The following is a 23,130-nucleotide window of genomic DNA, read 5'->3' on the forward strand; positions in this document are numbered from 1 at the left end:
TCTGTTGATCTCATCCCTTCATCAGATCTGTTGATCTCATCCCTCCATCTCTCTCACACTCTGTCACCCCCTCTCTCTCTCTCTCTCTCTCTCTCTCTCTGTGCTGTATTCTGAACACGTTGAACTCTAGGCGGCTGTTACTTGTTTTCTTAGTACTCTGAGGGCTGCGTTAGCTTGCGATCCATGGCGTGCAAGTGTAAGCCGGCCTCGCTACCCGGCTTAAATAATTTATCTCAACTCAGAGAGAGAGAGTATTGCAAATTATGTTCCTTTTGATTCCAATATCAAAGGGAGCATATTATATTGGCTCGCCCCTATCTCCTTTCTTTGAGCGATCCCCTTTACACCTCTAACCTCGGGGTGCTTTTACTGCCAAGCTCTGCTCAGGGTTTTCCTCCGTTTGAAAGAAAAAAACTCAGACGCCCACAAGGATTAGAATGACAGAGGCATAGAGAGATAAAGGATGTGATGGAGACAGATTGATGAAATGAGAAAAATGGCCGAGTGGAAGTCGTCTTTGTTGTGTCTGTGTGTGTGTGTGTGTGTGTGTGTCTGTGTGTGTGTGTGTGTGTGTGTGTGTGTGTGTGTGTGTGTGTGTGTGTGTGTGTGTGTGTGTGTGTGTGTCTCCTTTGCACTTGCCTTTACTTGAGCTATACACGTGTCTCTGCTGGTGTGCTTGTGTGTGCAGTGTTTGATATGCGTGTGTGTGTGGGTGTGTGTGTGTGTGTGTGCATACGCATGGCTACGGGGGTGGGGGGTGGGGGGATTGACAGAACAAATGTGCATGTTCAGGCTGACAGAATAAGAACAGCCTCATGTTTTTTATTATATATTTTCCTATCTCCTTTCTCTAATCTCTCGCTTTTCTCTTTTCCACGTCTCTCTCTCTCTGGTGTTATCCCGCCATCGCCTCTCTTGTCTTTTCCCCTGCCTGTCAGACACAGCATATGTGCGTGTTTTCATCAGCGATGTGAACGATAACAAGCCGGCGTTTGCTCAGGCGGCCTATGAAGTGGCTGTGGATGAGGACGCCGACGTGGGCTTCCCCATCCTGACTGTCAGCGCTAACGATGGAGACGAGGGTGAGTAGCGCATCCGGATCAGTGTCGGAATCAGCTTCATTGTCACATCACACGATTACAGGTGTAAAAGAGTGGGCGAAATTCTTTCTTAGATGAGCCGTCAATATTGCTGCGACAGGAAGAGTTAGAATAGGGACGAGAGAAATAGCGAGAAAAGTAACACATAGTACAGAACAGGTTCAACAGGAAGGCACAGACAATTAAAATGCCAAAAAGTCCAATATACGTACATATGCAATGGATACATTGGTGGCACTTCGAGGAGGCAGAAATGCTTCCTGTGCAGGTTGAAAACATCCAGCATAAAAATGACAGGTATATACAATGTGCATGGTTAAAGTGCTGCTCTATTGCCTGATTTCTTCTTAGCTGCACCTGAGTGTTGCGCACCGCAAATAGCAGATCTACAAACTCACGACACATTTGGTGCACGACACCGGTGTGCAACCAAGTATAAATCACCCTTTAGAGCACAGGAAACCGTTCCTGGTTCGATTCATTCCAGCTGGTGTTGCATGTCGTTCAACCCTCTCTGCCCTCAGCTTTCAGTTTCCTCACTGTCCTGTGTAAATAAAGCAAAAACTGCACAAGAAAACATGAAAACATGTTTGTCCTAGTTTTAGGAAAGTTTATATTTGTATGTATTTTTTGGTGAATCCATGTTTGTTAAGGGTAAACTTTTCTGAACCTAACTTTATACCATTCCCATGGCTCCTCTTCCATTCACCTACTTTCTCTTCCAAATCATTCACTATATGGAACAGCTCCAGCTTGAATCTTGATTTTCTGGTTCCTGACTGAGGGAGTTGTTCCGATATTACATGACTATCCTGGCCTACACTACATATAGATATAGCCCTCACAATTGATGCTGGTGATTAACAATTGTCGCTGTGATGCCATCTATCGTCTTGCGTGGTCGTATTTTCGCGTTCGATAAAACATACACCGTTGCGCGTTATTATCTAGCGTGGGTTTTATGTTCAGCGGACTCATAAATCGTTTTTACTGCAGCCTTTTTTAACCCATGAAGACCGGGAAGGGAACGCATGTGTGTCATTTTAGATTTCTTTGGCTATTCAAAAATAGCAGATATACAAGCTCATAGTGCGGCACAGAGTGCCGCGCTATGAGCTTGTAGATCTGCTATTTTGTGCCATTTGTGCCATTTGTGCAAATCTTTGAATATATATATATATATTTTTTTTTTAAAGCGAACATTGGTAACTTTGCTTCTGGGGGATTCTACAAAATGTCTTCTAAATCCCAGTTTTTTTTTGAAAAACGTACGTTTCTATATACCGGTAAGTGGTTCTCAAACTTTTTCATGTCAAGGACCACCAAATGATATGTATTTGGCCGCGGACCCCCAACTCAAAATATTTTCATCCAGGGACCCCCCCAGAAGCAAAGATTTGAGTTTAAAATGTATATTCAAAGATTTGCACACATTTTCACGATTAAAAAATAAAAAAAAATAGCAGAGCTGCTATTTTTGAATAGCCAAATAAATCTTAAAATGACGCAGATGCGCTCCCGGTTTGAATGGGTTAACACCCGAGAAAGTGTAGTAAACTACTCACCTCTATCCAGCACGCTGTAGATCACATGCAGTGTTTGATGATTCTCCCTATAGCCTAACCTCTAAAATCACCCCCACACCAGCCAGATCCACACAGAGCAGGGAAACAAATAAGGCTCTCAGTTTATTGGTGCAAAGATGGTCAATACATAGTGCATTTTCTCTCTCTCGCTCTTGCTCGCTCTCCTCTCCTCACTCTCTCCGCTCCTCTCTCTATATCTCTATCCTCTTTCTCTCTGTAAATCTTATCTCTGTCTCTCTCTGTCATTCTTTTTTTCTTTACCCCTTTTTCTTCTGACAATTTCCTCCCCACGCACATTTCTGTGTTGTCCTACTGACTCACCTGCCAGTGAGGAGCCCCCACCGGGAAGGGGCAGATCCTCCGTCCTACTCCCCGCCCATCACTCCCTGCTGACAGGTGCCGCCCCATTCTGTAGGATTGCGTACAGTGACAATTATCACCCACCCCGTCCGGCTTCCCTCCCCCCCCCCACACGGGCCAATTGTGTTTGTGTAGACGCGGTGGATTTGAACCCATAACCTCCATGGTGGTGGGCAGGAACTTTACCACTGCGTCACCCGAGCTCCTATTCTGTCACTCTTATATTCTGTGTGAGGACACTGTCTGCTCCTTCCCTACAGTTCTCCCAGTGATCTGACAACATACACATTCATGTGGTACAAACTCATGCGCGCATGTGCACACACGCACGCACGCACGCGCACACACACACACACACACACACACACACACACACACACACACACACACACACACACACACACACACACACACACACACACACACACACACACACACACACGGTGGTTGTGTGATAAGTCTATTGTCAGGCAGATCAGTTCTTCTCATTTGTGGGGAGGCGAGAACATTCGGTGGACTCTTTTTCTGAGAAGTGGAATGAGGCTGTGCGTGTGTGTGTGTGCGTGCGTGCGTGCGTGCGTGCGTGCGTGTGTGTGTGTGTGTGTGTGTGTGTGTGTGTGTGTGTGTGTGTGTGTGTGTGTGTGTGTGCGAGTTTGTGCGTGTCTGTGTGCATTTGCATGTGTGTGTGTGTGTGAGAGAGAGAGAGAGAGAGAAACAGAAGAGAGGAGGGGAGGGAGGCGGAGCTGCATATTATGAGACATTCATCATACTGGAGAGCAGTACTGTACACCTCACACCTCACTGTGATGAATCACCCTCTCCTGCACAGGAACACACATAAAGTACAGTACTGTTCTCTCTCTCTCTCTCTCTCTCTCTCTCTCTCTCTCTCTCTCTCTCTCTCTCTCTCTCTCTCTCTCTCTCTCTCTCTCTCTCTCTCTCTCTCTCTGTAGTGTTCATGTACATGGAAATACAAACACGTGAATACCCCCATCTACAACCACATGCACGCACGCACGCACACACACACACAGGGACATGGGATGACACTGTCTGAGGCAAAAGGGTCTGTCCTCAGAATGGGTCATTGCTACCAATGAAGAGCTGGAGAGGGAGGCAAAGTAAGGGAGAGAGGGGGGCAGGTGTGGGTTAGTGAAAATGTGAAGACGAATCTACTTTGACATATCTATAAGAGGTTTAAATGTTGTGCTCCTGCAGCATATTAGCACTCATATGCTTTTAACAGAGCAGGCAGGAGGGAGAGAACATCTCTCTTCCATTCAATTCATCAAGTGAAGGAAATGTTCGTGACATCCTAAGGCCTACATTATTTTGCTATTGCTCTCTCTCTCCCTCTCCCTATCTGATTCTTCGAGTCTATTACACCTTTTCACTCATTACCTCTTCATCTCTCTCTCATTCTCTCTCTCTCTGTTCTCTTCTTGTCAGCATAAGAGCTTTTGTAAAGTACCCAGTGAGACGGGTGCAGCTTTTAAAGGGAGACACAGCTGGGAAAAACACCCATTTACTCTTCATTTGTTTGTTTGTTTTATTTGTTGTTCTTCTACTCCCTGTGCTATTCCCCCCCCCTCCTATGGGTCTCAGCAGTTTTCTAAACACACAGAGAGGCAGAGAGAGATGGGGGGTGTTACGGAAGACAGGATACACAAGCATTTATCCCCTAATGCCTCATTGGAAATGCCAACAGACAGACGGTACAAAACGGTCTGGATTAGTGTGTTCCGTGCTCCGCTTCCTCTACTTTCATCTCGTTAATAAGCTGCGAATCCCTTCTTGTCTTCAGAGGTTTCTCCTTCCTCTTTCATATGAGTGCAATGGGTGGTGGATGCGATGTCGATTAAAATGCGGTCCTAGGATCTGTACCCTGCCAGTAATTGCATTGAAGGGGATCGTTTTGTTGATCAGTGTCTAATAGACTTTATTAAGCCTGCTTAGAATAACGAGAGACAGAGATGAAGCGAGGTAGGGAGGGACAGTTTGGCGACAGGGCACTGATGCTGAGCAATACAAATTGTGGACCCCTCCTATAATGAAGCATCAATTATTCAATGAAAAATAAGGGACCCAACCATTCTTGATGGCTATCGTTATTGCCTAGTATCATTAAAAAGGGCCCTTATCAAATGGCTCTTATGGCAATGAGACTATTTGTACAAGAGTCATTTGTTGTCTCAACTGGATAGACAAAATTCAATTGAGGATAAATTGCTCCTTCCCTTTTATGGAAATGGTAATTAACCAAAGAAGTCTGTGAAAGAGTTTTACTTATTAAAAGTGTTTTAATTAGGTAATTAAAAAACAAGGTACACCATGAATTTTCTTGTTAAAGTTACCATATTGAGTTGTTGATTTTCACTGTTAGTGGCTTAGGGGTAGAGTGGCCGGGTAGAGTGAACTGGAAAACCGCAAGGTTCCCAGTTCGATCCCGGGCTGGGGCGCTCCCCTAAGCCAAATTCCATACCCGAAAATCTCGGCCACTCGCTCACTCCCACTCGGTCACTCCGACTCCAAACCGGATGTGCTCAGGGTCCAATTATTCAGTTGCTTCTTGGAGGAGGCGAGTGGAGTCGAGTGGAGTAGCCGAGGAGGCTCTCTACTTCCGCATTTAGCGAGTGTACATCAAGTGTAGGCTCGACCACTCTCCACAGCTCCTCCGCGGCAGACTTCCGCATCACGTGTAGACGTTTTTTTTGTTTTTTCCCTTCTCCTGTGACGTATACATGGTCCTCCTCCACATGTGGCCACACAAACAATGCTTGAAACCCGAAACCATGCCCCGAAAACACCGGCTGCTCGCCCCCGCCGATCACTCGTTGCCCATCTCACACACACACACACACACACACACACAGTGTAAATTAACTGAAAAGACGCAACAAGCCACTGGCTTTATTGCTTTGTATGATATAAAGTATAATACAATTATATACATTGTAATATATTGTGCACACTTATACTGTCTCAAAAGCTGATAGTTCATTTCTCTCCGTGCATGCCTCAATGCAGTGCATGGACTACTATAAATTACTGTGACAAAGATTATGTTTAAAATAATGTATTGTATTTATATATAGACTGAATATAGGGTGACTATATTCTGAATTCCCCAAAAAGAGGACACTTTACGCTATTTAACTATAGCCGTACTCATTCAATTCTGAACCGATTCTTAAATTTTAAAATTATCTATTTGCTGTGAAGGGTCTTCTTTCATGTCTATCAGTCATGATTTATTTCGCTATCAAACAATATCAAGCAAAATCACAAAATCGTCTGAGTTTTTTTCTTTTTTCTTCGTCCCAGAAGTGGGGAGGATATCACCCAAACTCTCAAAACCCCGGACATTTGAAGGATTTTATAAAAAAAACCCAGACAGCCCCCCAAAAGAGTATATGTCCGGGTAAAAGAGGACGTATGGCCACCCTGCATGAATGATGTAATTCAGAGTCAGACATACTCTGTAATATATACGGTGGCTGTTATACGCAGCAGTGCCGTGCGGGACTGCTGCGGGGGGTGGGGGGTCTGGGGACTGTACGAGCAAAAAGAGGGACGGGTCAGGATTTAATTCATAAATGTAAGTTTGCTCATCCTGGCGCTTCGTTCACTATTTCAGGAATAAATGGCTTTGCACAAAATGTTAACTATAAAGATAACAATGTGGCCATCCACATTGATGAATTGTCTATTCTATTCTGTATTATTCTATACCTGCATATTATTCTATGCATGTATATTTTCATCCACGGCTCTGGTCCAGCTGTTTGAGACGTCATAAGTGATCGCGGAATTTGCCGTCGCTTTGAAATTACGCTAAGTGCAGTCCGATCCTTTGACGGCAACCGCTCGACCACTCCGTCCTCACAAATTATCCTCGGCTCCTCGCAGGGGCGGGGCTTAGGCGCGAGTGGAGGAAGCGAGGAGAGTGAGCGAGTGACCGAACTTTGGGGAATGGAATTTGGCTCTAGAGTTAGTGTCGAAGTGTCCTTGAGCAAGACGCTGAAACCCTAATTGCTCCCGATGAGCAGGTTGGTGCCTTGCATAGTTTCCTCCGCCATCGGTGTATGAATGTGTGTGTGAATGGGTTAATGGCACAATCAATGTAAAGCGCTTTGGATAAAAGCGCTATATAAATGCACCATTTACCTGTGTAGCTACTGTACTGTATGTACTATATGTCTTTAATTGAAGTGTTCAATTTAGTTCACCTTACATGATTTTCACCAAGTCTCTTCCAAGTTGCAACAAAGTGCAAGCATACATGTAAGGATAAACTAGTGAACTAATGACATGATTATGATTTCAATTAATCTTTTAAACAATACTGAGGATGTACGTTGTACAGCAAATGAGTGGCTACTGGTTACATCGTTTCTGGACATGTTTGGCTTCCGGCGGCCTCATCATACCAAAGACTAAACAAAAATGACACCGGCTGCCCCTCTGCTTATTAAACCTGCACCTGATGCTATCTATTAACAGACATAGATTGGAGGAAAGCTCCAGTAATGGCACTGTCATCCCGTCCAGGAGGGAGTACTTGGTGCTGAACTTGTTCACCCAATCTGTTTCACGTCACAGAAAAACAGAGATAAGCTTCGGCCCTGTGTGGGGCCAGCTTGGCTCCAACATTGCTCCCTTTGCTCAGCTCTTTCAAGCTCAGCACATTAACCCTGCTAACCCATTGCACTACATCTAACGGAAGGTACACGCCAGCCTCCATTCATCAGTCACATCTACCGTCTTCTCCTCTTCAGGTGCGAATGCTAAGCTGCGCTACCAGATAACATCGGGGAACACAGGAGGTGTGTTTGATGTGGAACCAGAAGTGGGCACTATCTTTATCGCCCAGCCTCTGGACTATGAGCAGAACAAGAGGTAGGAGCGTGGGCCACGGTGGAATGGTTGTAATCACGGTAGACCCAGAAAATGTTTGTTGTTTTACGAGAGTTTATGAGTTTTCCACAGGTCACGGATAGGACAAATTAATTCATGTGTAAACATAGCCTGGTAAACCCTCCCTCCGGAAATCTCAATTCCATTTCATTTCAGGAGTGAGTCTGGCCTGATCCGCCTGTCTGCAATATTGGCTGTGCTGGAGTTGGGCGGGAGTAATACCGTTGACTGACAACCCCTTCAGCCAATGATAATTTTTCCCCTTCAGCCAATCAGCAGTTAACCAGTCTTAATGTGACGCGACGGGACTTTTGAGACAGCCATACCCAAAATGGGTTGCCTTTTTCGGGTACAATGGTGTCACTGCCCGCCCCTACCGGTTCTCTAATTATTATTTTTTTAAATAGGCTTTGTCATGATTAATTGACCACATATATGAAGTTAAACAACTAAATTCTATCCAAACGATATCTTATAAGTAAATTCCGTGCCTCAAAATAGAAGTTAGAGAGCTTTTTGAAGTAAAAAAATAGCGGAGAATTGGCCGCACAAGAAAAAGATGGCTGCCGTTCGTGTTTTGGGCTCACTCGAACTCGCCACCTGATTGGCCAACGTAAGCTGTCAATCACAGAACAATGAGCGACGACGCTGATAGGCGCGGCCGTTTGGCATACACAGCCAATATTGCAGAGAGGCGGTTCATGCCAGACTCACTCCAGGAATCAAATAGAAATGAGATTTCCGGAGGGAGGGTTTACCAGGCTAGTGTAAACATGAGATTAAAAAAAAATATCATAATTCTTACACTTTTCATTACATATACAGTACTTAATTGCATTGTGTTAAGCTCCTACATCTCTATGACAGACTGTCAGCTGATGGCTGGCACACACACACACACACACACACACACACACACACACACACACACACACACACACACACACACACACACACCCCCACACACACACACACACACACACACACACACACACACACACACACACACACACACACCAATCGCAGTCGTTCAGAGAACGCTAAAGCCTTTTTTTAAATGAGAGCCTCCTACTATTCAGGCTTCCTCACACTGCACAGTGCAGTAATCGGCAATCTGCCACCTCCACCCCAACCACCATCTGGTTCTGTACTCTGGTATTGATCAAATTGTATCATTGTTGCTGCAGGTTCTGATCCGTCTTTATTGCACACTGTCTGCTTTATCGTGCATGCTGCCAGAAGAGCAGAGGGTTTCTTAATAGAACCATACCCCCATACATACGTTCTTTGTTTAAGCTGTCAATAACTGTTATTATTTAAGTATAGATGTATTTATTTATAATATATATATATATATATATATATTTTCCCTCCTACATCAGAGATGCAGCTGTGAGCTCTGGTGTTGGTAGTTCTCCCAATCCCTTCATGGTTGATTGTTGTCATATCAAGTCATAATGTACGTGGCGTTGTGCCGTCACGTACTGAAACAGCAGCATTCATGCCAGAAAGATTTCTTTATGCATGAATGACAAGCAGGTGCATTCAACAACGTAGCATAACAACATAGGCTATGTTATAGTGTTGTATTTTGGATTGAAATCAATTTGAACATGAAGGAGGATTATAACAATTGAGTGTAGCCCAACGCTTCGTCTTACGTTTTTTTTTCAGAGCTTTTCAATTAGAGTGGTAATGTTTTATGAAGCTGTGTTTATCCCATGTCTTTTATTCATTTTCATTTAAAACAAATTGCAACACAAGCTCACAGTGACGCTAGCTAATGGACTGTGTGTGTGTGTGTGTGTGTGTGTGTGTGTGTGTGTGTGTGTGTGTGTGTGTGTGTGTGTGTGTGTGTGTGTGTGTGTGTGTGTGTGTGTGTGTGTGTGTGTGTGTGTGTGTGTGTGTGTGTGTGTGTGTGTGAGAGAGAGAGAGAGAGAGAGACACTTTTTTTTTTTTTTACAGGCCAGGATGTCTGAAGGGAATTGTATTTTCCAGTATGTGTCATTTAAAAAAGGCCAAAAGCGGTAATTACATGCCTAATGGGACCTCACTCTGTCTGTGGCAGTGGGTGTTTGTCTGTGTAACCGGATTCTAAATTTGAACACGACCGTGGTCAGCACAAATCAGCGTTGTTAGGCAACGGTTTCTCTGTGTTAGAAACGAAATGTCTTGTGCAGGTACAAGCTCCATGTCCTGGCCTCAGATGGCAAGTGGGAGGATTACACGACTGTGACGGTAAACGTGGTGAACAAGAACGACGAGGCGCCGGTGTTTACCGTTAATGAGTATTACGGCAGCGTCACAGAGGAGTTGGATGGCTCACCAGTCTTTGTGCTGCAGGTATAGTAGTTCTATCATCCCTTCATCTGTACCATACAACACTCATATATACACATATAACACACTTATTGTTCAATAGACCATATTCACACGGTGGCCATGTTGCTATTAAGTCAATGAAGTGCCACCCCGGTTGCCACGGCAACGGGGTGGCACTTTCAATGTTAAATTCCAAAATGGCCGGCGTATGAATATGCTCTATGGCAGTCACATGTACAACGTTTGCTTAACAAATTGATTGCCAAGATCGCATTGATGCGTTCTTTCAAATGCATCACTTGATGGCCAAGATCGCATTGATGCGTTCTTTCATTTTTTGGGGAAAATGGGCGACCTAACACAGCTTTGGAATGATCGATCGTCACTCAGAGAAGTAGAATGTGGATGTGACGTCGTTCCAAAAAAACAGGAAGCCATCCGCTTCCTGTTTGGGATTTTCAGAAAAAAAGCTGTAACTCAGTTTCTTTTTTTTTGCATTGAAAACCACTAGTTTTCAGCGGGCCGAAGCCCCAAAATGGCGGATCGCGGTTGGAACGTTGTCGTTCCTATGGATACACAGATCCCTCCGCTAACCCACGGGGACTATTTTGTTTGTGTTTTTGGGACACAATGTCGGTTCCACAGCGTTTCAAATATCATCGGATTGAGGTAATTATACGCTGGCAAGGGGATAGAAAACTATGTTTAATATCTTGGCAATCAATGTGTTAACTATAAATTGCATTATTACATTTTTTTCATTTTATTTTTTACAATTATGTATTGATTTTAGCGCATGGAGATATGCAGCGGGGTGGACACAAAGAAGGGCCATTCAGAGCTTCAAACAAAGGGCTCAGAGGATAAAAGAAACAAATAAAACATTGCAGCCCATACTTGTTCAACACAACACCAAAATAAAACCAGCTTGAAGGAGTAATTTTATTGCCCATATGAGATTTCAGCAGTGGGTCAAGAATGGTTGTCAGTCAGTCCATTTTATCTGTGTTCATTTGTTCAATCTGGACTAATTTAGATTTATTTGATTCCCCTCATAAACTCACCAACTCCTTGTCACATAAGACATGCTTGCGGTAGCTAGGCTTTTGGCCTTTGGATGAGTTCGCTTCTACTCATCAAATTAATTCAAGATTGTATCAAGTAATTACTGTGCAAGCACAGCTAGGTATGACCCCTGGCTACATCACTGACCTTCCAACCTCCAAGAATGAGTTCAAGCTAAGACACTCCATCAAGACATTTAAAATATTGTTAGTATAATTATGGTAGATGAAATTACATTACTACTTTCAGCAGTTCTGGGAATGTGTTATGTACATAGAACGTGAGAATGTGTATTATTTTCATATAATAATTATACACATGGGTTCCATGTCATTCCAGCAAAACTTCACTGGCAGCAAATGATTGCCCTTTTCAACTAGTTTGTGATCAAGAGTGCAATAAGATTTACAAATGTGCCAGATATGACTTAAAATAGGCCACATCTGTCAATGGGAACGTGTCACACTGCAGGCTGCAAGCCAAGAGCACTGTTCTATTTTCTCCCTGTCACTCTCATGTCTGTTGGAGTCTCTCTTTAATGTCAGTTGCATATGGTGGCATCATACACTGTGTTTTCTGACTGACTTTTTTTCGGTTTCAGAGATAGAAAGGAGAAAAGAAGTCACGGATGATTGAAATGTGTTGACTTCTACCAACTCTACATTTGTGCATGTTCCAATGCTCCTGCAAAAGGAACATTAGTTCATTTTGGCTCCACATCCAGAAGCAATTACCACGCTAAATTGAAACATTCTTGGCCTGGCTGAGGTGTAATTGTTGCTGAGGTGATGAGGATGAGTAAGAGGCAGAAGAAGAGAGTGTGTGTGTGTGTGTGTGTGTGTGTGTGTGTGTGTGTGTGTGTGTGTGTGCGTGTGCGTGTGTGTGTGTGGGGTAGGGGGTGCCAGGTTTAGCAGCTGGAGAGTTCATAACAGTTGTGGAGTGCTTCAAGTCTAGACATCACTTCAAGTCAGCAGCTTTTCAATAATTAAACTTCATTAACCATCTCCTCTTATCCCCTCTCTCTCTCTTTCTCTCCCTTGCTCTCACCCCCATTCCTTTGATGCTGTAGGTAACAGCGTCTGACCCCGATAAGGACGCAGACCAGGAGGCCTTGCGTTACTCCCTACACGGCCAGGGCGCCGAGAGCGAATTCATAATCGACGAGGTCACGGGCAAGATCTACGCCCAGCGCACCCTGGACCGCGAGGAGCGAGCCGTGTGGCGCTTCGTGGTCCTCGCCACGGACGAAGGCGGCGAGGGCCTGACCGGCTTCACGGACGTCATCATCAACGTGTGGGACATCAACGACAACGCGCCCGTCTTCGCCTGCGCGCCCAGCTGCCACGGGGACGTGGCGGAGAACTCGGCGGCGGGGACGTCGGTCATGGAGATGACCGCCACCGACCTGGACGACTCGGCCGTCGGGCAGAACGCCGTGCTCTCCTACAGGATCGCGGGCAGTCTGGACGCCGCCGGTGGCGGCGGCGAGGCGGGCGGAGTGCCGGCCTTCTCGGACATGTTCTCCATCAACCCGACCACGGGGACCATCACGGTGTCCAGAAGCGGCCTGGACCGCGAACAGGCCGAGTCCTACCTGCTGGTGGTGGAGGCCAGGGACGGAGGAGGGATGATAGGGACCGGGACCGCCACCATCCGAGTGAAAGACATAAACGACCACGCGCCCAGATTCACAGAGCACTCCTGCCTGGCCAAGATCTCTGAGAACGCTGAGCCTAATGCAGAGGTTTTATTTTTGGATTTGTTATATTTAGTTATTATTAGTTTTAGTACAAACCCTAATATCTGTGTATAAGGCTACAAGGTGTACATTGGTTTATAATTGGGACTCTATATAGTTGTTCTTATCTCCCGTTGGCCAAATTAAAAAATAAAGCATAATATGATTGTTTTTGCTTTATAGTAAGTAGTAAATAATCTTTCCTGTCATGGGTTTTTTGCATGCTGTCAGGTTCTGGAACTTTCTGCTGAGGACAGAGACACTGGAGAGAATGCCCAGCTGACCTTCAGCGTTGTAGCAGGAGACCAGGAACAGAAGTTCTTCATGGTCAGCTACCGGCAGGAGCAGCGTGGGACCCTGAGGCTAAAGAAACGGCTGGACTACGAACGGCCCAGCGAGCAAAGGTTCAACCTCACCCTTAAGGTATGAAATAATGGGACCCACTGCCCCAAAACAACCTTCAACCTCTCTGTTTTGCACTCGTTAGAGATGACTTTGATCCATCTGACGTACTGTCATGTTTTTCCTTTCATATTTCTTCTTCTTCTTTCTATTTGTCTTCATTTCAAAGAAACACTTTCTTTCTCATTAAAGTCAGGAGCAAGGAAATGGTGTTTTTTTCTTTCTTTTTGGCTGCCTTTATTGATAGTATATAGTAGATAGACAGGAAATGGGGAGAGAGAGACGGGGAGTGACACGCAGCAAAGGTCGTCAGAATGGGGAAACCTAGGTACCCGGACCGCAAGGTCAGCGGTCCGGGCCAGGCGATGGTGTCTTAACCCATGAGCTATAAAGTACAGTACTGTATGTGATTTAACCCATTAATCCCATTTAACCCATTAAAACTGGGAAACCATCTGTCATTTTAGATTTTTGCGTTGGCTATTCAAAAACAGCAGATATACAAGCTCACAGCACGTCACTTCGTGCCGCGCTGTGAGCTTGCACACCTGCTATTTTTGAACATTTTTGAAAAAATCTTGAAAGTTTGAGTTTAGAACTACTGATTTAGAAGGCACTTGTAGAATCTTAATGGGTTAATGTGGTTGTTCTGGCAGGTGGAAGACCTGGACTTCTCCAGCCTGCTGCATTGTGTAGTAGAGGTCGAGGACTACAATGACCACACACCGGTATTCATCCCCCACTTCCTGTCCCTGGCTCCACTCCCCGAGGATGTCGCCGTGGGCACCACTTTGGCCCGTCTGGCAGCCAGCGACTCCGACTCGGGTCAGAACCGGGAGATCACATACAGCCTGTCGGAGGACTCTAACCCCGAGGGTCTGTTTTCCGTCGACCAATCGGGTGTCGTCACCGTGGCCCGGCCTCTGGACCGGGAGACCACGGGACAGCATCACTTGGTTGTCCTGGCAACGGACCATGGAGTTCCGGCTCTCACGGGCAGTGCCACGGTCCAGCTGTCACTGTTGGATGTGAATGATAACGGGCCGGAGTTTGAAGCGGCGTACAATCCTGTAGTTTTTGAGAATGTGGCTGGACCACAGGTAAGCTGGACTGCTCAGAGCATGTTCATGACAGTAGACAAAACAGATCAATTAATGCATGATTCTCAACCCTTTTCCAATCCAATCCAATCCACTTTATTTATATAGCACATTTCACAACCAGGGTTAAGGGTTTACAAAGTGCTGTACAGAAAATCATGCAAAATACAAGCTAAAATAAGCTAAAAACACAGAAAACACCATCAAAAACACAGAAAACAAATAGGACATAGACCACAGAAAACTCTCAAGCGGGGTTAAAATGCCAAGGTGTAAAAGTGTGTCTTAAGCCGAGATTTAAAAGTCTCAATGGTGGGGGCCCTTTTAACATGGGGGGGGAGCGCATTCCATAGGGTGGGGGCTATGGCAGCAAAGGCTCGGTCGCCTCTGGTCTTTAATTTGGTCCTTACTGTGACCTCGAGACTTAGCTGGCCAGCAGACCGCAGTGACCTTGGGGGGGTATAGACCTTTATGAGGTCAGAGAGGTACTGAGGTGCCAAGCCATTCAGGGATTTAAAAACAAACAATAACATTTTAAAATCAATTCTGAAGCGAACAGGTAGCCAGTGGAGTGAGGCCAGCACGGGCGTAATGTGCTCACGCTTACTGGTTCCTGTCAGGAGGCGTGCCGCAGAATTTTGGACTAGCTGCAGGCGTGCCAGGGAGGCTTGATTTAGCCCGACATATAGCGCGTTACAGTAGTCCAGACGTGTGGAAATAAAGGCGTGAATGACTCGCTCAAAATCATTGAAGGACAGAACAGATTTAATTCGGGCAAGCAGTCTCAGATGGTAGAAACTGGAGCTGACCACAGCATTAACCTGTTTATCCAATTTGAGCAGATTGTCAAATTTGACTCCAAGGTTGGAGACAACAGGTTTCACATAAGACTGTAGGGGGCCCAGATTGGTGGGTATAATGCCAGGACCACTAGGCCCAAACACTATGACCTCTGTCTTTTTTTCGTTGACACTTAGAAAGTTAAAAGCCATCCAGGTTTTAACATCATTGAGACAATCAAGAAGTGGTGTCAGGGAGCTATTACTTTCCTTCTTTAAGGGCATGTAGATTTGAGAATCATCTGCATAGAGATGGTATGAGATGCCATGCTTCTTAAAAATTAGTCCCAGGGGGAGAAGGTAAAGGGAGAACAGTATAGGTCCAAGGATCGAGCCCTGGGGGACTCCGGAGGACAGGGGCGTGGAGGATGACACAAAATCTCCAAATTTGACTGAGAAGCATCTCTCAGATAGATAAGACCTAAACCAGTCTAGGGCCGTGTCTGTGACACCAACACACTGCTCCAAACGGGAGACATTTCAAGCACCCCCCCCAGTTCGATATGCATTAAACCACGGACCCTCAGTTGATGCAAACATTCTGCAAAACAATCTCTCAGCCATTAGAAGCATTAGAAGCCCTTTCTTACTTGTGTAGTGCAAGACTGTGACAACAGAATGACAGAATTATAAACAAACAAATGAGTCAATGCATGTGACTGAACTTGTGATGAGGCCAAACCAGACATTGACTCAACAAGACAGTGACATGACAAAACTTATGAATCCCCAAATTAATTCACGGATCACTGAACACAGTGGTGGACAATAACTAAAAACTTTTTTTTTTTAATTGTATCTCCACTTTACTTGAGTACCGTAAATTTCGGACTATAAGCCGCGACTTTTTTCCAATTTTTCGACCCTGCGGCTTATATAACGGTGCGGCTTATCTATGGATTTTTACAGCTAACGGCCACTAGGGGACCTCCTAAATCTATGGATTTTACACCCGCGGCTTATAGTCCAGTGCGGCTTATATATGTTCCAAACATTCAATTTAGCTGCTGCGGCTTATAGTCAGGTGCGGCTTATAGTGCGAAAATTACGGTATTTGTGTATTTGTATACTTGACTTCCACTCATTCATTTCAAAGACAAATAATTGTACTTTTGACCCCACTACATTTCTAGGAAGGTATAAAGTACATGCAGTTCTATAAGACCACAACACGTTGCGATGCGATATGCTGTGAGATTGACGTTCTGCTATTTTCAGTATTATTGATATTCTTTGTCAATTTCGGGAAAATCTTGATTTTTGGGGGAAAATGTCAAAATTGTCATTTGTCCAAAAAAATTGTAATTTGTACTTTTGAAAACGTTTTTAAAGCATGTACTTTTAAATACTATATTTTTCAAAGCTAGTACTCCAGTACTTTAACTCAAGTACAAATTTGTAGTTGAGTAATATTTGACCAGAAGTACTGGTATCAATACTTGGACTCCAGCACTGGGGTTGAGTGCTTTGCCCACCACTAACTAAAAGTGAGGCCAAACCAGACAACAAAGACAGTGACATGACACAAAAATCACTGATCATAATGCCCTGGCCTTCTAGGTGGTCAGGCTGAACCAGACGTCGACTCTCCTTTGGGCCGTTGACAGGGACTCCCCGGAGAATGGGCCCCCCTTCCACTTCGCCGTCCCCGCCGAGTATCGGCACAGCAACGACTTCTACCTCCAGGACAACACGAACGGGACGGCCACTCTGACGGCTCTGAGGATGTTTGACCGCGAGCGACAGAAGGAGTTCCACATCCCCGTCGTCATGAGCGACAGCGGACGCCCGGCCAAAACGGTGACCACCACGCTAACGGTGGCCATCGGCGACCAGAACGACCACGGCCATCTCGCTGGGGAGAAGAAGATTTTCATCAACAGTCATCGAGGTGAGAAGGATGGGAGGAGTTCTGCTGCTGCACAAAACAAAGACATACGCATACTGTACGTGTACATTATGTACACCAGTGGTTCTCAAAGTGGGTTCCTGGGACCCCCAGGTGTCCTTGAAGGCGTTCCAGGGGGTCCCCAGACAAATTTGAAAAAAAAGAAGGGACAATAATTGAATAATTTGGGGACTTTGACATGAAAAAGCTGAAGAGAACCACTGATGTACACATACACAACCATGCAAACATACAGTACAGTACCTGTCTAGTACAAAGTTAAACCCACCAAATTCAACACAGAGGCTGTTCACATAGTGGAGCATTGTCCACCTATTCTCAGGGCTGTGCGCGCATTTGTTTGTCAGCTCCCTCTATACTCCTGTTAGATTTGCGCGTAGCAGGCCAATTTGCCACTGATCCAACCGATATTATTAATGCTGCACTTTTAAAAAGAGAGGAATGGAAGCATGGAATTGGAACTGTTGGATAGATGCATAATAATGCAATTATTTGAATAACATTGGAGTGTCAATCAAATGTTGACAGACTGTTTCCATGTTTGTTGCTTTTGACTAAAGAGGACCTTATGTGTGTCAGGGAGAGAGAGAGGTGTTAATAGGTGGTTAATTATTATTGCTAGCCGTTATGGCACAAGGGTGTGTGTGTGTGTGTGTGTGTGTGTGTGTGTGTGTGTGTTTGTGTGTGTGTGTGTGTGTGTGTGTGTGTGTGTGTGTGTGTGTGTGTGTGTGTGTGCGTGTGTGCGTGTGCGTGTGCGTGCGGGTGTTTGCGAGTGGGGACAGCAGTGTTTTTGGTGCCAAGAGGTGGTATGTTCAACTTCAAAGTTATTAATCCCACTAGGGGCAATTAGTTGCGAGCAGCTTGTAACAGAGAAACACAGTAACATACATACATACAACAACATACAAGCAAATACTCCATGGAGCTAATGTGGAATAATGTGATCTTAATCATTCTCAAGTAACAAGGTAAACATAAGGTAAAACCTTTTTTTTAAGTACATACTGTATGTATGTTAGCTATTATTTAGCTTATCTTGCAAGGTTCACTGCTCATTTCTAAACTTGACATGGATTTTGGCATGCTGCTATGTTTACAAGGTTACTCTCACAAGAGTAAGCCTGGTGCTGTTCAGAGGCCTGGCTGAAGTGTGAGTGTAGCAGAAATACTGCAATAACATGCATTGTATACTACTGTAATCATTGTGCATTCAAACAGCGTTTTCCATTATGCTCTCCCTCCACACCAGCAGCAACATCAAATGGCTATAGCGATGTGAAACACATAGAGTCAAGCCTTTCATTTTCCAGGCCAGGGGCTTTCCCCAATTGTACTGGTGCTAATCTATTCACAACGGAATGAGAGAACATGGGGTAGGACAGTGAAAATGCCGTTCCTCCTATTACATTCAAAATATTGTGCCGCATCAATTCTGTAATCTTTATATGCTTGTCAATGGCACGAGAAATAGAGCGAAGGTCGTACAGCACATAATATTTCAAGTTTGTCCTTTCTTTCTACGCCGTGGCTCCTCGGTGTCAGGAGCTAGTCTCGCAAACCACTGTATTGCCGAAATAATTGTGTGTGTGTATATATATATATATATATATATATATATATATAATTTGTTTAGCTTTTTAGAACTGTATTTGTTTACTGGAAGTCAGTATTGGATTGGGCTGAAAATATGGAATACTTCCAGAATCTACTCTACTTCCTATGAGACTATTTACCTTGTTGTTTGTTGACTATGGTTCATGCTTCCTCTGCTTCTCTGATCTTGCACTTGTATGTCACTCTGGATAAGACTTAATTTTCTTAATCTTAATTGTAATACTAATTGTAGTAGTAAATTGAAACATTGTGTTATTTTTGCTATGCACTCATTTTCCTTGCTGATAATAACACCTGTTTCCTTGGAGATAACCTTGTTTTTCTCAACTACTCTGCTCTTGGTTTGAAAATAACTAATGGCTCCTTTGTGAAGGCGTGCTGTTCCTCACAAATGCTTTAGCTCACACTTCTTACACAATCATTGGCAAACAGTATCCTCATGCAAACAGTATCCTCATGCAGAGTGTGAATTGCGACTGTGTTGCACACTCACAGTCTTGTGCACACATGCATGTGTGTGAGTGTGTTGTAAATGCACAAGCACTATACTCTGCTATACGTTTTCCAATGTCAACCAGACTCTTTACTATTTTCCTGTCTCAGATCGAAAACGTTAAGAATGCTTACAGATCTTTTGATAAAACTCTACATTCATTATGCATTCATACAGTCACTCATTGCTATGGCGATATGTTTTCCATCCTCAGGCCGTATGCCAACCACTGTCCTGGGGAAAGTCTACTCTCCAGACCCTGATGACTGGGATAACAAAACATATGTCTTTGAAGGACACGTAACCAAGTAAATACTCCCTCAATTTAGCTCTTATTGGTGTTTGCCCCCCCCCCCCCTTTACCCTCTCTGTTGTCTGTATGTAAATATGTGTCCTGCTATTTTTCCTTCCTTTGTTCCATGCGTCCATCATTCCTTATATCCCCCCACCCCAATTGCTTCCTTCTCTAACCAGTTATTCTTTCTTTCATTTGTTTGACGATCCTTCCCCTCACTCCTTCCATCCATTTACTCGGTTCCTTTGCTGCTTATGTGTTTTGCTTCATCGCCTCCTTCCTCCTCTCGTCTACCTCTTGTCTACCTTTCCTTCCTTCTTGTTAACTCCTTCCAATGTCCTATGTGACCAGTTATCTGAAATTTGTCCTCCTTTCCTCTCTCTCTGTTTCCATCTCCCCCCCACCCCCCCGCCCTCCTTGCCTCTCATCTCCTTTCTAAGCTGACATGTGTGGCTCAGTGGCCTTGATGTGACACACCTGGGTATTTGGTCTGAGCTGAGCTTGAGATGAGCTGAGGAGATTGTGACAGGGTGTGTTTGAGTCTGCTCGCCTTGAGATCTCTTTTTAAAGGTAGTAGACACATTAATCCATTCAATCCGGGAACGGAACGCGTCTGTGTCATTTTAGATTGTAGCTAGATGTATAACCATTATTTTATACTTTGGCTATTTAAAAATAGCAGATATACAAGCTCACTGCGAGCTTGTAGATCTGCTATTTTTGAAAAATCGTGAAAATGTGTGCAAATCTTTGAATTTCACAAGTTGTGAATATACAGTACTTAAAATAAATAAATAAATACATATGTCATGTCATTTTGGGGGTCCTTGACATGAAAAAGTTTGAGAACCACTCATATTTAGCAACATAGGTTTTTCAGAAAACTGTTGGGATTTAGAAGACATTTGTAGATGCGTTCCCGGATTGAATGGGTTAGGTAGATACACTGTCAGTCACTCACACACACACACACACACACACACACACACACACACACACACACACACACACATGTACAAATACATACGCATATCCCTCAGAACATTACATGTCAAGTGAGGTGACATTCTTCCCCGCAACGCCTTGACTTTTACTTTTTAACTTTGATCAAAAAATTACTAAGTTTCCCCCTCTCTACGCTCAAAGTTGTACCTGTGTGGGGTGGCTGGTTTATAAATAAGTAATTCATATTTCATGGTTAGCTCCTATCTGTCTAACCTGAGTAGGCTTGACTAGCATTGATATTGATATGTTGACATTGTTAATCTTTTCACTGCTGCTCTTACTTCTCACAAAGTTGAACCTGTCAAAATGAATCTATTAGTCTAGTATTATTACAGCCCCAGTTGTTTCCTACTGAGATCATGTAGATGTATGGTATCTAGATTGTGTGTTGTAAAACACTGGCATGCTTATGTAGCACACTACCAATAGACCACTTTCACAACGGACATTTTGACAGGTAAACAGCAGAAGGTAACAACATTAATTGTGGGTGTGTTTCATTTAGGTTTCACTGTGCACGCATGGACAGCTCCTCTATAACGTCATGCTGGCACACAGAAACATACCCACAATTAATTTCATTACTTTCAGCTGCATCAAAATGGAAGCTGTGAAAAGGGTCAATTACCATACTATTATACTATTGGCAGTATGTTCATAACATCAGTATTCAGAAGTACTTTTTTGCCAAATGTGAGGTTCATCCAAATAATTTAGTTTTGGCATATGTGAAGCCCAGTTGATTTTGCAGGGTTGTTTTTAAGTGGCCCTCTGTTGATTTTAAAGCACAAATGCAGTTGAACCTTTGAATACAGCGTACATAACACATTGAGCTCCTCTGGCCCGATTGTGTCTTCAATGAGTGGTTTGGTGTTTGATGTGCCAAGGCTCTGCCTTTGATTTCCACTCTAATTAATCTGAAATGAGCTCATCTGCAAAGGGAGTGTTCCACCATGTGAGACATCCACCACGTCAAATCACTTCCTCTCATGTCATACCAGCTATTGGTCTGTTTTATTCATTTTCCTTTTCCTGATGCTTCATTCACCCCAACATGTTGTCCTTCCTTTTTTTATTTCTTTTTTATTGCTGTTTTATTATTATCTGTTTCTCTCTGACCATTTAATTACCATGTAAGTATGGTTTAAGTGTGTGTGTGTGTGTGTGTGTGTGTGTGTGCATTTTCTTGCCTTCAGTTACTTCGTCCTGAACAAGCGGACAGGGTTTTTGATCATCAAGGAGAACACCCCGTCAGACACCTACCAGTTCCAGGTGCGCGTGTCTGATGGAGTGTGGCCTGATGCCATCTCCACAGTTACAGTGTACGTGAGGGAGCTGCGTGATGAAGCCATCTTTAACTCAGGATCCATTCGCCTTGCAGGTATGATTGCCTGGGCACAAAAACAAAACACACACACAGGCCTGTAAACAAACAAACAATAAGAATCCATGCTGCTGGTTTTCACACTTTTCACGTCAGAACACTTTCCCCCTAGTTTACACAGTACACATACCGAAACTAGAAAAAGTTCTCCTCGGAGCACAGGTCTCTGCCAGGTCAGGTAGGTTATTGTGGCCTCCTGGTGGCGCTATAATAGGCCAATTTGTGCACAGTTTGGCAGCGACCGGGCCAACACTGCCAGAGATTACTGTAGCTGCTTGCAGACAGACGGACACACGGACGGATGCAAAACATAGTCTCGGCAATGCCTTCGGCCTGGCGGAGACAATAAACACACTTAATCATTGGCTACAGGAAGTCTTCCATACTCATGATGGGGTCTCCTGCTCAAAACACATTAACATACATCTTGACACAACACACTTTCAATTGGTCTTTGATTCTGATTTAAATAGACATTTTGATCAGTTTGAGCTGGCTGAATACTATCGTTAGTAGACCATGATGATGTTGCACTGCAGTGCTCGTATGTGACTGGCTGTTCACAGGCAATGTAGGCCAAAAGATCATGTGTTGCTTAGATGTTAACGACTAGCCAGTGGGAAAGTGATGGTGATCAGGTCCTAGAAAAGAGTTGTTTGTGGCGCACAGGTAAAGTTCGTGCCCACCACTGTGGATACTCTGGGCTTGGCATCTCAACCCACAACATTTTTGGCCATGTTCGTGGGTGGGAAGCCGGGCGAGGATGGCAATCTCTGTCGCTGCACTAGTCACTGCTACAGATTGGTCGGAGCGCCTGCACAGTGGGGTGTGCGGAACTGAGAGGAATAGCATTCTTTTCCACATGCTTGCATCCTCTTTGTGAAACTCAGCATTCAGCTGAGACAGGAGGAGTCATTTGGTTGTCTACTCTATACCATCCCACATGACCGACAGTAGGGTTTAGCAGTGACAGAGACAACACTGAAAAACTGAGAAATGGC

At 44.3% G+C, this 23,130-nt stretch overlaps 1 protein-coding gene across 1 annotated transcript in view; it reads left to right on the plus strand.

Annotated features, from left to right (window-relative positions):
- The window catches only part of LOC308088536 (neural-cadherin), a gene marked incomplete at both ends in the record, with an annotated part of 375,895 nt that overhangs the window by 233,212 nt on the left and 119,553 nt on the right, over positions 1–23,130 (plus strand). The window contains 9 exons of the mRNA XM_080433011.1: positions 939–1,082; positions 7,825–7,945; positions 10,144–10,306; positions 12,420–13,094; positions 13,320–13,511; positions 14,147–14,590; positions 16,990–17,320; positions 19,660–19,753; positions 21,942–22,126. Of these exons, the coding sequence (XP_080289137.1) occupies positions 939–1,082; positions 7,825–7,945; positions 10,144–10,306; positions 12,420–13,094; positions 13,320–13,511; positions 14,147–14,590; positions 16,990–17,320; positions 19,660–19,753; positions 21,942–22,126 (2,349 nt within the window). The remainder of the gene's footprint in view (positions 1–938; positions 1,083–7,824; positions 7,946–10,143; positions 10,307–12,419; positions 13,095–13,319; positions 13,512–14,146; positions 14,591–16,989; positions 17,321–19,659; positions 19,754–21,941; positions 22,127–23,130) is intronic.

This window comes from Gymnoscopelus braueri (genome assembly GCF_963280865.1).
Source record: "Gymnoscopelus braueri genome assembly, chromosome: 1".
Taxonomy (NCBI): Eukaryota; Metazoa; Chordata; class Actinopteri; order Myctophiformes; family Myctophidae; genus Gymnoscopelus; species Gymnoscopelus braueri.